Source organism: Exophiala dermatitidis (assembly GCF_000230625.1).
Source record: "Exophiala dermatitidis NIH/UT8656 unplaced genomic scaffold supercont1.5, whole genome shotgun sequence".
NCBI classification, from domain to species: Eukaryota; Fungi; Ascomycota; class Eurotiomycetes; order Chaetothyriales; family Herpotrichiellaceae; genus Exophiala; species Exophiala dermatitidis.
This window is the reverse complement of record NW_008751650.1, coordinates 1,313,232-1,326,408: the sequence shown is the minus strand read 5'-3', so window position 1 is coordinate 1,326,408 and position 13,177 is coordinate 1,313,232. Positions and strand designations below refer to the sequence as shown.

Sequence of the window (13,177 nt, the reverse complement as noted above, 5' to 3'; positions counted from 1 at the left end):
GTGATGGCCTTGGATGGCCTTGATCAAAATCAGACCGTCATGTCTGTCTCATGTCAACACAACATATTCCTTTCGGCACTTTTTGGTACAGTAACGTCTATGCTCTTCAAGAATCAGAATCAGAATCAGAATCGTATATGTTTGATAGCTGCGAGTATCCTTAGGTACTGTACCTAGCAGCCTGCTGAACAAGTCTCGAGCAGACATAAGTTACCTATCCATATCATTAATTAATTGTATATAATACTTGTTACTTGTACTCGTACTCGTACTCGTAGTACTATTACTACGGTTCAGGGACCAAGCCGAAAGCACCACCACCTGCAGGCCCAGCCCCAGCCCCAGCAAAAGTCCCAAGCTGAGGGGATGATTTAACTCGTAATAAGACTGGTAATGTAATGAGGAACTACCGAGTATCATGTACCCGGGCAGAAGAAATTCCAATGGAAAGTCGGAAAAGGGGTTCATTCAGTTCCCCATTTCACTTTTTGCTACCTAGTATAGCCAGCGGCTTTGTGGTAAAACTTGGAATTCGTCCAAAGAAAAAAGGAATGTCGATGCATCATAATCACGCCTCATCCCCCATTATTCACTTCTGCCCGCGCCGCATATCCCCACTGGCAGTAAAAGTAAATTAATGTACAAAAAACAAAAAGCTCCCCGCCCCCCGCAATGCATCAGAGACGGAGATTGTGTGTGAGAGAGAAAATCTCTGCTGCTTTCAAGAGAAAAAAAGATCATTGCAATCATAAATATCTCTCTCTCATAAAGACAGTCCGTTCCGCGCCCCTTTTTTTTTGGCAAAAGCAAAGAATAAAAACTCAAACTCGTGCCACCGAATAACGTAACGCCATGCTTATATATCAGTCACAAAAGCCGCACCCGCGCCCATCCGCCACGCCACGGCTGAGTTGTGCAATCCGAATTGTGTTCAAGCCGTCCCAACGTCTCAACTTGGATCAGATAACTAATCCTAATCGTCCAAGACGAATTCCGCCATTGCCTTTTCCTGCTCGGTCCAGTTCTCGGGATGTTGAATGTCCACGCCTAGATTTCGGAGCTGAGTTTCCCTGATCGACAGTTGCGGTGGTTGTGCCGGTTTCTCAATCGACTCAAAGGGTGATCCGTCCTCGCCCATGACGACATCTTGGTCGCCAATGTTCTCAAATGGAGACGTGTCCTCCAACCCACTGAGATCAAGTCCTTCGATGCCGTCAAGATTGACGATCCAAGAATCATCTTCGCTCCCCTTCTTGGCCGTCGCCGCCGCATTTTTCTTGTCTTCCGCCGTCGTTGCGGATTCTGCTGAACCATCTTTGTCACTGCCATTGCCAGGACTCTTGGACTTTTCGGTCGACGTGTCTGTCAGCGCACCGTTAGGTCCTTCCACGATCTTTCGCCACCTTTCGCTCTGGTTGCGGTATGCTTCGTAGAATCGTGCCTGAAACTCCTCGGTTTTCTCTCGTGATGGAAAAAGTTCCTCCCAGTCATCACCGCCGAATATCGCTCGCAGTTGGTCAAGGCTGGTATTACTGTGTTGCCAAGGATCGTTGTCATCTTCAGTCCCAGTGGCTTTCGCGGCGGTAGTGCCGGGCGCGCCCTGCTGACTGGGGATCTTGGACATGGCTGTCGGAGTTGCTGCGTGGCTTTCACCCTTGACATTCAGAGCCGCCGATGGTTGCTTCTCCGACTTTGGCTTCTTGGTTTGCTTGAGGTTCTCGTCTAGGTTGAAAGCAGATCGCAAAGACTCGTGCAAAAAGGCCACGGGATCGGTGACTGGCTCCATGTCCAATTTGTGCGCTACATTATGATGTTGATCAAGCTCAGCTTGGCTTGGGAACCCTTTGGCTTGGTGCTCACAGCCTGCGACAGGACATTTGAACATGTCCGCTGGCTTAGATGCTTTGGTCGCCTGTGGAGAGGTGGTTGAGGTGGGAGTACCAGATGTACCTTGTGGGCCTGTGGTCTGTTGCTGATTCTTCTTCCGTCTCTTAGGGTCGGCAGGAAGCTTGAGATCCTCTTGTTTGAGGCCCGGAGTCGCATACCGTGGTGTACCTTGCCCACGAGGATCACCAATCTGGAATGGAGGCTGGGTTGCTGTCGGCGCGGGAGGCGGCTGATTCGACTTCAAGGACTTCTTCCGTTCTTGCTCCTGCGCTTCCAACAGGCTCAAATTCTCGGGCGTCAACTGCGCCGGTTGTGGACGTGCTTTGTTCTGAAGAGGGATCTGGGCCGCCGTTTGTTGGAACTTGCTGCTGATGTTGTTGACGATGCTCTCTGCGGTCTCTGGCGAGATACTGAAATTATCCACCACTTCAAAGGTCCGGTTCTGCAGCGACTGTGGTTTATACTGAGCGAACAGCTGTAGTTTTTGTGCCACAAGCTGCTTGATTGCCGAGTCGTTTGGCTCAATGCGGTACAATGCCATCAGGAACGAGTCGAACCTTCCCAACATGTTCTTGACATTGTCAGATGTCAGCAACGATGTAAGCCGCTTGCGACTCCCAGCATCCATGTTCATAATGGGTCTCGGCTTCGGCATGCTGGCCTGGACTTCTTTTCCGATTTCAAAAATCCTACGCACTGTGGCCTGTTGTCTTTGAAGATTAATGTACTGCTGCTTTTTGACAGGGTCCAAAGCGTAGAACTGCTCCTTGGTGAGGACCTGACCATTGGGGAGCTTGATGCCCTCCACTTGATTCTGCATTTGCTTGGGCGCATTGGCTACCTCTTCCTCGTTGGTTCGTTTCACAGGGAGCCCGTTAGGCTGTGAAGGTCGAGCCTGCTCAGAGGCCTGCGCTGACGGTGGCCGCGGAGGCTGTTGTACAGCTGCCGCGTTTGGCTGCATTGGAGCATGAGGTTGCGCCATTGTTTGCACGCCAAACTGCTGTCCAGGACCGCTGCCTTGCGAGGGCATGAATTGCATCGGCTGCGCCATACCCGGTTGCCCGGACTGCTGCTGCATTCCCTTCTGTTGTTGCATTTGTCGCTGGCGGCTCATCCACAACTGTCGTATTTGATCGTCCCCTAGACTGGCCAGCTTCGGGTTGTGAGCTCGCAATCGCTGCAGATCTTGCGCACTAGGTGGTCGAAACTGCATCGGACTGGGAGCCATGCCAGGAACCTGGCCAGGCACGCCCTGTCCCTGACCTTGAGGCATCCGCGGAGTCTGCTGAGGAGGTTGGGTCGGGCCCTGTCCACCCATGGCATTGTTCTGTTGTTGCACATTTTGGCCCCGAGTCTTCATGATGTGGGCAAAATGGGTGGCTTGAATGTCCAGTATTTGCGCGAACGGCAGGTTGGGTGTAGGGTTGGCTGTCAACCATTGCTTCAGTTGACCCCATGACTTGAGCTCTGGGATGGGAGTATGTTGCCTTATATTAGCCAAGAATGTGGGAGGTACTGGTTGCTGGTCCATCACTTTCATCTGCTGGGGATTCAACTGAGGCCGCTGGGACGGCATTTGACCCTGGGCATGGCCAGGCACCTGTTGTTGAGACGACTGCTGCTGCTGCTGCTGTTGTTGTTGCTGCTGCTGCTGCATCTGCATCTGACGCTGCCTCATCAAATCTTGGTTTTGCGGGACTTGTCCTTGAGAGGAAAGCATTGCAGCCATGTCCTGGCCCCCTTGTGATACCGCTCCGGTGGAGAGTGACTGCTGCATGGGCATAGGACCAACGTTCGGGCCACCTACAAATGCACCGTTCTGCATCGGAGCGGCAGCCTGAGGCGGCAGCTGCCCCTGCTGTTGTTGCTGCGGTTGCATACCTGCCGGCTGTTGGGATAGGCTTCTTCTCATGTTTCCACTTTGCTGAAACTGTTGCAAAATTCCGCGCCACTCACTTTGCGGCTTCTGTCGAAGGACTGCTTGCAGAGGAGCAGGGAAATTGGCCAGGGCCTTTTCTCGTTGCTGCATCTCTTGCATGCTCATTTGTGGTTGCTGCCCTTGCTGAGCCGGGCCAGGTGTCTGCATTTGTTGTTGATTCATTACCGGCGTGCTCGAGGGGGCGCGAGGAGCAGTCTGAGGACTTGCCCCGGACACGTTAGGTCCGACCGGTCTGTTAATGGCCGACAGCGGCGTGCTCGATTGCGGAATCCCTTGCACTTGACCACGCTGACCGGCCATTTGGGCCTGTGCAGCAGCTTGAGCACGAGCCTGTGCTTGTGCCTGAGCCTGGGCCTGATTCTGGGCTTGCAGCTGAGCTTGTTGCACCTTGGTAGCCTGCGCCTGTTGCAAACGCTGCTGTTGCGCAATGAAGGCCGGGTTCAACGCATTGCTTTGATGCTGCTGCCCCATCCGTTGGTTCGCCAACATCTGCTGTTGGACACGCATCTGCTCTGGGATCATGTTCTGACTGTTACTGGCGGGGACGACCAGCTGCCCTTCTTCCTGAGACCGCAACCCCTCGGCTTGTAGCCCTTGGAACCGGCCCATATCACCCACGAATGTGTTGCCATTCGCATTTGCGCCTTGAGTCATGGGATTCTGATTGTTTTGATTTTGAGGCTGGCTCATCATGCCGACGTTGTTGTTGACTTGCCCAACATTTGCCCCTCCACCAACGCCCGCCTCCATTTGCTTGCGGCGTCGGAATTCCTTGGTGGCGAGCATGCGGAAATAGTAGATTATGGGATCGATTCCTTTCTGAGCCAGATTCTGCCGCAACTGAAGATTCATCTTCTCCACGATATTCCGCATCTCATCCTTGGGGGTGCTCTTTGCAAGCTCCGCCGCCCGGACGTTGATCGTCTTGTTGTCTTCAGCGGTCAATTCCGGAACCTGAGTAGGCTTCTGTTGGTTGTTGGCTTGCATCATGGGGGTCTGTTGTGCCGGATTCATCTTTGGCGGACCTTGATTCATGACGGGTTGAGCTTGATTGAACATGGGGGAGTTTTGCATGTATTGCTTGATTTGTTGAAGGTTCGGCTGCAGGCCCATATTCGAGTTCATGTTCTGGCCCATCTGTTGCATCTGCTGCATCTGTTGCATGTTCTGATTTTGCATCTGAGCATTGGGCATGCCCATCGACATGTTCTGCATCATCCCAGCCGCGCCTTGATTCATCTGCTGAGCCCTTTGATCTCGGATCCTGCCCAGCTTCTCACTGCATTCGCGAATGTAATCCTCTTTGCTGGCACATTGGGTAAAACACTTGCGTTCGAACTGTAGCGCCACTTCGATTGCGCGTGGCAGTTCAACAGGCGGGCGCACGAGACGTAATGAATCAACCAAGAGTTTGATTTGAGCAGCCCGTTCTTTGATCTGGACATTAGCCTGCCAGCCACTAAAAGGGCCTTGTGCATTGAGCATGTCGAATATGTGCTGCTGCACCGACGGCTGGTTTAGACCCATCTGTCCGGTCATCTGTTGCGGCATACCTCGAGGCATCTGCACTCCCATTTGACCGCCCATCTGTCCCATCTGGCCCATTCCCATCTGCGCCATCTGTGCTGCCATTTGGGCATTCGATTGCGCCGTCATCTGTGGCCCCATCTGATTGACCATGGCCTTCTGTTGCATATTGGGGGGCATGCCCGGTCCCATGCCGGCCATGTTTTGAAACTGTTGAGGATTCATGGCGGCGGGCAGAGGCTGCGAGCGAAGGTTCGCTCAGGCTCAAAGGTGCCTTTCAAGGCATCCGGCACCGACCGAGACTTTGGAAAGCAGGACGAAGTATGGGGGGTAGAGGTCGGTTAAGTGGAGCGTTCGTTGACTGCGACGTGCAATGGGAAAAGTGGTATGCGGTGACAGTGGCCACAAACACGATATCGGGCGAGGTCAGCGGCCGCCTCGGTTTGCAGGCGCTTGAGTGAAGTCCGCAGTGTGTGACAGAGGGAGGTTCGCTGCGACGGACACAGAAACTTTAGTTCCTGCTTCACTGCAAGGAAGAGAGAGGGCGGACTCGGAAATCGAGGACCCCGGAGAGGGAAATAGTCGGTTGGCAGTTTTGAGTGTTGGAGTGCGAGCAGGATCAATCCAGGCCGACACTGAACTGTGGACTGTGAAAGATGTTCGGCGCCTACAAGGCGCGAGGCGAGCAACAGTGGTGGTTCGGGGTGGGCGGCGGACGTGTTCAAAGGAGGTTCTAGGCCAACGCACCGGATGTTGGCGTGTCTGCCTCTTCAGCCCGATCAAGAGGGGCAGCGTTGGCGGTGAAAGAGGAGATGGAGAAACAGGAGGGAGTTCGCGTACGAAATAGGCGGCAGTATACGAGAGGAGAGGCTCAAGTCATCAGTCGTGTCGTTCAGTATGGGATCAAGATGCAAATGCAGCGGGCAGTGAATGGTCGTAGTCAGAGGGTATGAAAATGTTGCTGGTCGCAGGTGATTGATATGCCGGGGGCATGCAGATCGGGGCAACACTACTAGTAGATTGCCGTTAGTGAAGAGTTAGACATGAGTCCGTGGATCGCGGATCTGGCTGAGACGTCTGGGAGCCTGAGCTCCAGGAAGACTGTGCGGGAACTTGATTCTTCAGTGCAAGACAGGCGGCCACACATACAGTACTGTAATAGATGTAGAGATATGATGTTTGCTGAGTAGTGTAGGTATGGATGTTCCCCGTTTCAAGGGTACGAGTATTTGTTATGAGGCAGAAAGAACGAGAAGTACCAAGTAGTGGAGTAGTTGTGGTAGGGGACGATAAAAGTCGCGGTGGGCGGGACTCATGGATCATCGATCTCGACTCATCAAGCGCACGAGTTTGTAGCGGCGGGCGGTGCTGGTGTTGGTGTTGGTTGATGGTGCTGCCAGTCACAGTCGCGGTGGGTGGAGGAGTCCAGTTGGTGCTTCTGTGGTTCAAAGCTTGAAGCTGCGTTGGTTGAGCTGCGACCAGTGGGAGCCGTGAAGCGCAGCCTCCCAAAGTCACTAGTTGTGTCTATAATTGACGCCCCGTTGTCTAGTGCGCTTCACGCCCGGCACCTGGAACTCATGGGACATTTTGACACGCCATTAGCGCCGCTAGGGCCACCTTCAGGGTCGCCTAAGCCTGGCCTGGGTGCTCGCATTGGATTGTTAGCGGTGCCTGTGAATGCTCTCTCACGCCTAAAGAGGCGTCTGCCAGGCACCCACGTCACTCCCGCCGCCCAAACGCATCTCAAAGATACTGCAAGTATCCGGTGCGAATCCATCGCATTCACAATTCGAACACCGTTACCATTGTTGCGGGACCAGGCTGCCTTTTCATCCCGTCAGTCCAGTCACTCTGTTCCTACTCGTATCCCAAAATCCAGTACTGTTCGATGTCTGCAACTGGCCTACCCGGAACTGACCTCATGGCCTCTTTGTGACTGCAACGTTCCGAGATGCCCGCTCTACCGCAACGGTGCTACTATTGATGGCCACAGCAATAGCATTCAAGTTATTCACTTGGACTAATTGACATACATTCACCGAGTCCTCGAACGATGGCCTCTTCGGTCGGCTCCAATGTATTTGCGCTGCTCGCCTTTTGCACGATATCCGTCGCGGTCCTGTTCCTCCTGCGGCACTATCTTCCTCTGCGGACCACGCCGGCCTTCCTTCTTGTCCCAATCTTTCTCTCCCTCGTCCTGCCGGCGAGTGCTATATTGCTGGTTCCCATCGATCTTGCGTCCAGCGCACGAGAAAATGACCATGGAGGGAAAGGTATATGGCTGCCAGAAAGAGCGGTGCTGGTTTCTTGGAGGATCGTGTACTGGTTGACCTTTGTCTTAACCTGGGTTGTGCTGCCGCTCCTGGGAGAATACATGGATGCGGGCTACCGCGATCCAAAAGCACGCATGATCTACTCCTTACGATCCAATGCCAGGTACCAAATGATCGTCCTGGGATGCGCCATGGTCGGTCTGATCTACATGATCTTGTCCCACGGCTTCGACTTTACCGCCATCAGGGCGTTGGTCATGGCCCTGGCGTACGTCTGGGGGCTGATCCTGGCCATCTACCTGATGGGTCATGGCCTGGTCGCCCTACCACGAAAGATGTTTCGAAAAGCAGATATCGCCGGCAGCCTGCGACGAGTGCAGGCCCAGGCGCCTAAGGTCCATGAGAATCTCGAGGATGCCATCCTGGCATTGGAGGAGCTGGAAGCACAAGTGATGCAGCTCAAACAACGCAAGACCGGGACCGCGCGGGACTTCCGAGAATGGATAGACGAATTGGTCGATATGACAGGACAGCCGGAAAATCGAGTTTTTGCCAATCCCACCACTGTCGACGCCTCGGCAAAAGTTCCCGCAGTCATTACAGAGCGGTATCTTGCAGATCTGACCCGAAGGCTCGTTCGAGCGCGCCATCGGAGAGCACGATACACTCGCGAATGGGACAACATTGTCCAGACGGCCTCAGACTTACAGGCCATTCTGGACTCCAAGGCATCAAAGAAACTCGATTTCGGGAGGCCATCCTCGTCCGCGTCCCTGTTCGGACGGATATCATTCATCACCCCATTCATGCGCTACCATCTGTATGTGCATGTGATTCCAGCACTCCGAATCGCCGTAGGAGGCATCCTCTCCCTCGCCTCAGTGGCCATCATCTGGTCAGAGATGATCAAATTCCCAGCTCCCCAACTCTCCGCCGTCAGCCTGACCGTGATACACCACCCGAGCGACAAGAACTACCAAATCGGCCTTGGAGGCCAGCTCCTGGCGTCCATGTGGATCACCTACATGTGTGTCTGCGCCATCAGCAGCGTCAGCGACGTGCCGACCTGGAACCAGCGCGCCCTAGTGAAGAGAAACACGTATCCGGAATCCGCATGCTGGTATTCCGGCCAGATCGCCAAGCTGACGGTCCCGCTGGCCTACAACTTCCTTACATTTCTGCCCCGCGATATCCATCAGACATCGACTTTTTACAATTTCCTCGGTCGACTGATCAATTTAACGCCTTTGGGAACGTGGTTCGACTACCTGTTCCCCATGTTCATTTTAGTGCCCGTCTGTGCCGCCCTGTTCAATCTGTATGGCAAGATTAAAGACATTTTGGGCTTCGGGATTCTCAAAGATGACGATGACGACGATACAAATCCTTCTGGATTCGGTACCGGCGGATGGCGCGAAGGTCGGGACCTCATCGAGCGCGACCTTCACGGTAACCGCTCTACTACCCTAGGTATGGCAGACCCGTTGGACAATATTGCTCCTCGTGAAGGAGTCGGACCAGGAGGAAGAGCAGCGCCCACTAGATGGGTTCCGGGTCCTCCTTCATCGACTGGGGCGACTGGTACGGGCACTACCACAAATGCTAGTAGTGGTCGCACCAGAGGAGCAAACAACAGCAACAACAATCAACTTGATCCGGAGGACGAAGAGGAGAATTTCTTTACGCTGTTCGGCCGCAGGGTCAAAAACACCTTTGACACCATCGACACTCCAAAATGGATGCAGGGCGGCAGTTCTCGAGGAGGTACAGGTACAGGTACAGGAGGCTCACGCTTCAAACGGCCTAAATGGATGGGCGGTGGAGGTGATGCCACCTCCAGCACCAACACCACCTCTGCAGGCGGCACTGGCTCTTCTTCCAGTCCCAGTCCCAATATTCTAGGCTTGTTCGGCGCCCGCTCGTCCAATGATGGAAGGATCATGATATGAGCCTGGTCCTACGAAGCCTAGCAAAGTAGGTAGATATTCAAGTGAGCGTTATCTCGCAATAATCAATACATGTACAACACCCACGGTGGGAATTCGATACCCTAGACCGCAGTGCAGTGGTGGATCTCCTTTAGTACTAATAGAGACCTATAAAAAAGCAAAAAACAGAACATCAAATTAGACCAAGACAATAATACGTTTTGTCGTCTTCTCCTCTCCTTGAACCTGGATGACTATTTTACCTGTGCAGTACTAGTAACTCCCTACTAACCCACCTTATCCAAACTGACCATCTGGGAGCATTGTACTGCACTGCCAGTACATGGCGAGAATCTAACAATCGCAGCCTGAGGTGGCCTGCAGTGAAGACACCGATACAAGGGAAAGTACTTTAGGATACCTGCAGGTATCAAGTCCCTAGGTACCTAGGTAGGTATGTTATTGCGCCTTGTATACCTTACCGAGGATATGTACAATAGAACCATTTCATCTACAACATGTACCTACTAGGTAGGTTTGCATGTAGTTGTTCCTTTTAACAAATTACCTGATACACATGGTCCTCCTCAGCGAATCACTCTTCTGTCTTCTGTGGAGAGAAATCCATCCCATGTCCCATGTTCCCATTCGTGATGATTTTCTGTGGAGTGTCGGAGTCCAGATCATTAAAGAGGCGAGCTTAGCATAGCTCCCGAACCAAGTCCAAGGATACCTACCTGCCATTGTAATCCACCAAACCAGACAGAGAAGAAAGTAAAGCTGAAACGAAATTCGTAGCTTTCGTTACTTTTGACGAAGCCACCCGCAAACCAACGAAGCGGGTAATTCATTTTTCTGGGGCCATGAGATCACGTATTCTTTCATATCTCTTTTACTCCACCAGGACCTGACGGGGCACCTGGCGGTGGTGTGGCCATGGGATACCTTCCATCTGAACCTGCTCCAATAGCACTGGCAGGTGGAATCCTCGGAGGACCAGTCATCATCATTGGGCCGCCTCGCATAGGGCCGCCACGTCCTCCGGGTCCGCCTCTTCCTCGAAGGCTGGGTGCGGAAGGAGGGGTCATGCCAGGAATCTCAAAGTCCGGGTTTCCTGCCAACAACACGTCCCGTTTAGCTTGTGGATTTTGCCTCGCTCTCTGCATGGGCCCAAAGGAATTGAACTCTCCCCCATAGCCCGGTCGCCAATTCGGGTTGACTCCTCGTTGGCTGACAGACGTGAAGTTGCTGGTTTCGCTCTCGGCCGGCGATCGAGCCCCAGGGAGATCTTCGTACGAGTTTGTTTGGGGCAGTGGACCAAGTGAATCCAGGGCCTGTTGCCCAGGCGGTCCTGGCGTTAGCAGCGAGGGCATGCGACCACCGGCGTCAGGATGCGACGGCATCGGTGGAATAGGTTCGGGATCGCTCGCAAATCGGGGATCTACGTCCTCGTAATACACATCACTCCCAGAATTCACACGTGGCCTCCGACTTGGCCCACCATAGCCACCCATCTGGCTGCCGCCGGTTGGCAGTTCCACAGGGCCATAACGTCCTCCGGGACCTTGCTGACCATAGTCCTCTTGAGCCATATTGTTCCACTGGGCACGAGGAGGGACATAGCTGCTCAAAATTAGTAATTGCATGCGTTGATATTATAAACCAACTTACGGATCTTGACTTTGGGATCTGTTCGGCTGGAAGTCACGGGTGGAAGTGGTTGCCAGCTCTGCTGCTTGCGCATTTGCTGGTAGTGGAGGCATTTCCGGGGCCGGCGAGGCCTGCCGTTCGCCGCCAGCAGGGGATTGCATACGACTACCGTATGGCGAGGCACGATCCCGCGCGGGTGACTGTGCTCGCGCTCCGTAAGCACCTAGTTGTTCATCCGGTCCAGTGGTGTAAACACAAGGACTTGTTGCATCGAAACGCCTTGGCCCTTCTTCAACATACGGCTGTGAGGTGGCAATAGTCAAAGGCTGTCCGGTTGGATCCGAATATTCTTCTGGTGGAGTGTACCCTGATGACGAGCTGTCACCACCGGTCAGAGGATACCTTGGCGGGGGTCGACCCTGGCCGCCAGCCATCATAGCTCCTGCTGCCATGCCACCACCAGCCGCCGCTCCCATCGGCATCCCTCCTCTACCGCGACCGCCATAGCCTCCTCTCATGTCCGTAGAAAAGCCCCCTCGTCCCGGATAACCTTGGGGTGGCGGAGGTCCACGAGGACCATATCCTCCGCGCGGCGGATAGCCTCCACGAGGTGGATAACCACCCCTGCCCCTAGGAACATATCCTCGTCCGCCCGGCGGTGGCATACTTCCGTCACGGTAGGGACCCGGAGGTGGACGTTGATCCCCAGGTCTTGGACCCTGTCCTGGCATTGGTGGTCCACCCATTCCTGGGGGAAGGGGGTTTCCAAACTGATCGCGCGGGCCATCCTGGCGAGGTCGGCTGCGGGACCTTGAAGGCGGATTGTAGTATCTATCCGAAGCGGCATCCCGGGAATTGACCAGTGTAGGCTCTTCTGACAGGGGTTGCGACCTCAGGGGTTGGCGGTCTTCGTCAGTTTTCTGGGAAGGGTCGAAGGTTGCAAATGTCGGCAGTCTGTCTGCGCCTGGTGCACCATTGACCATGGGAACTGTAGGTTCTGTAGTAGTGAAAGATTGAGCGCCAGCTTTGGCCTCTTCAGCTTGCCTGGCATAATAGTTCTCCCCACTCATTTCGGCATTCTCCGCAATCCTCTTCTTGCGGGCTTTTCGTGAGACCAGAGTCCTCCTCATGGCACAAGTCACCACCCCGGACGCCGTGATTAGAATTGTAGAAGCTAGAACAATCCATCCTGCCCATTGTAGATGTGGTACAAACAGCAGAATATCCACCAAAAATGCAAGAAGAGTGACCAGCAACGTCGGCAATAGGAGTATTAAAAGGCCGAGCAGATATCGGGCAGAATGAGAGGGAGAATGAAGATGAGCGGCGGCTGCCAAAGCGAGGCAAACTAGATTGCAGAAGGCGGCGACAGGGTGAACGATGAGCAAAGATGACAGCGAATGTCGTGTGCTAGAGGGCAGGTTGAAATCCCCATCGCCGGCAGAACCAAACAGGCCATCTGTACACTGGTCAACAACTGTGTATATCCAGGGGACATGGAATTGTCATTACCCGTGTTGTAGCCCACCCGGAAGCCACTACATCCAGAAGTCGTACAATATCCGAAGACACCAAAGTTGACTCCTTGGTAGGTTGCAATCGGGATACTGTGAACGATAGGGGTCGATATTACAGATAAGAGCAGGAGAACGAAGGATATGAACAGCAAAATCGTCAGAGGAGTGGCCGGTCTCAGCATCGTTCGAGGTTGACCAGATGCGATGCGAATGCCAGTGCAGGTGCCGTTTGAAAGGAGGATCTCAGGTCAAGGGCGCAAATGCGCAAAGCTGCCGTAGATGAGAGGTGCGCATGGAGATGACAGAAGCGAGTGAAAGAAACAGCGTGCCGACGTTAGACATCCGACGACAAAACGATGAATGGGCAGATTGCGAACGACAGATAGTTGCGAGATTGACTGGTACGTGGTTCGAAGCGGCCGTGGCGAGTTGGACCTGAAAGTGGTGGTTGCGAGT

General features: G+C 53.8%; 3 protein-coding genes across 3 annotated transcripts; 1 reads left to right on the top strand and 2 right to left on the bottom strand.

Annotated features, from left to right (window-relative positions):
- Nucleotides 1–973: 973 nt before the first annotated feature.
- On the bottom strand, nt 974–5,554 carry HMPREF1120_06066 (uncharacterized protein; the record flags this gene model as incomplete). Its single annotated transcript, XM_009160261.1, has 1 exon — nt 974–5,554. The coding sequence occupies one exon, from the start codon at nt 5,552–5,554 to the stop codon at nt 974–976; it is 4,581 nt and encodes a 1,526-aa protein (XP_009158509.1).
- Nucleotides 5,555–6,938: 1,384 nt separating this feature from the next.
- HMPREF1120_06065 (uncharacterized protein) lies at nt 6,939–9,798 on the top strand. The gene has a single exon (XM_009160260.1). The coding sequence runs from the start codon at nt 7,407–7,409 to the stop codon at nt 9,573–9,575; it is 2,169 nt and encodes a 722-aa protein (XP_009158508.1). The 5' UTR covers nt 6,939–7,406; the 3' UTR covers nt 9,576–9,798.
- A 637-nt stretch (nt 9,799–10,435) lies between these two features.
- Nucleotides 10,436–12,334, bottom strand: HMPREF1120_06064 (uncharacterized protein; the record flags this gene model as incomplete). Its single annotated transcript, XM_009160259.1, has 2 exons — nt 10,436–11,177; nt 11,226–12,334. 2 exons carry the CDS (start codon nt 12,332–12,334, stop codon nt 10,436–10,438), a joined length of 1,851 nt encoding a protein of 616 aa, XP_009158507.1.
- Nucleotides 12,335–13,177: the final 843 nt, after the last annotated feature.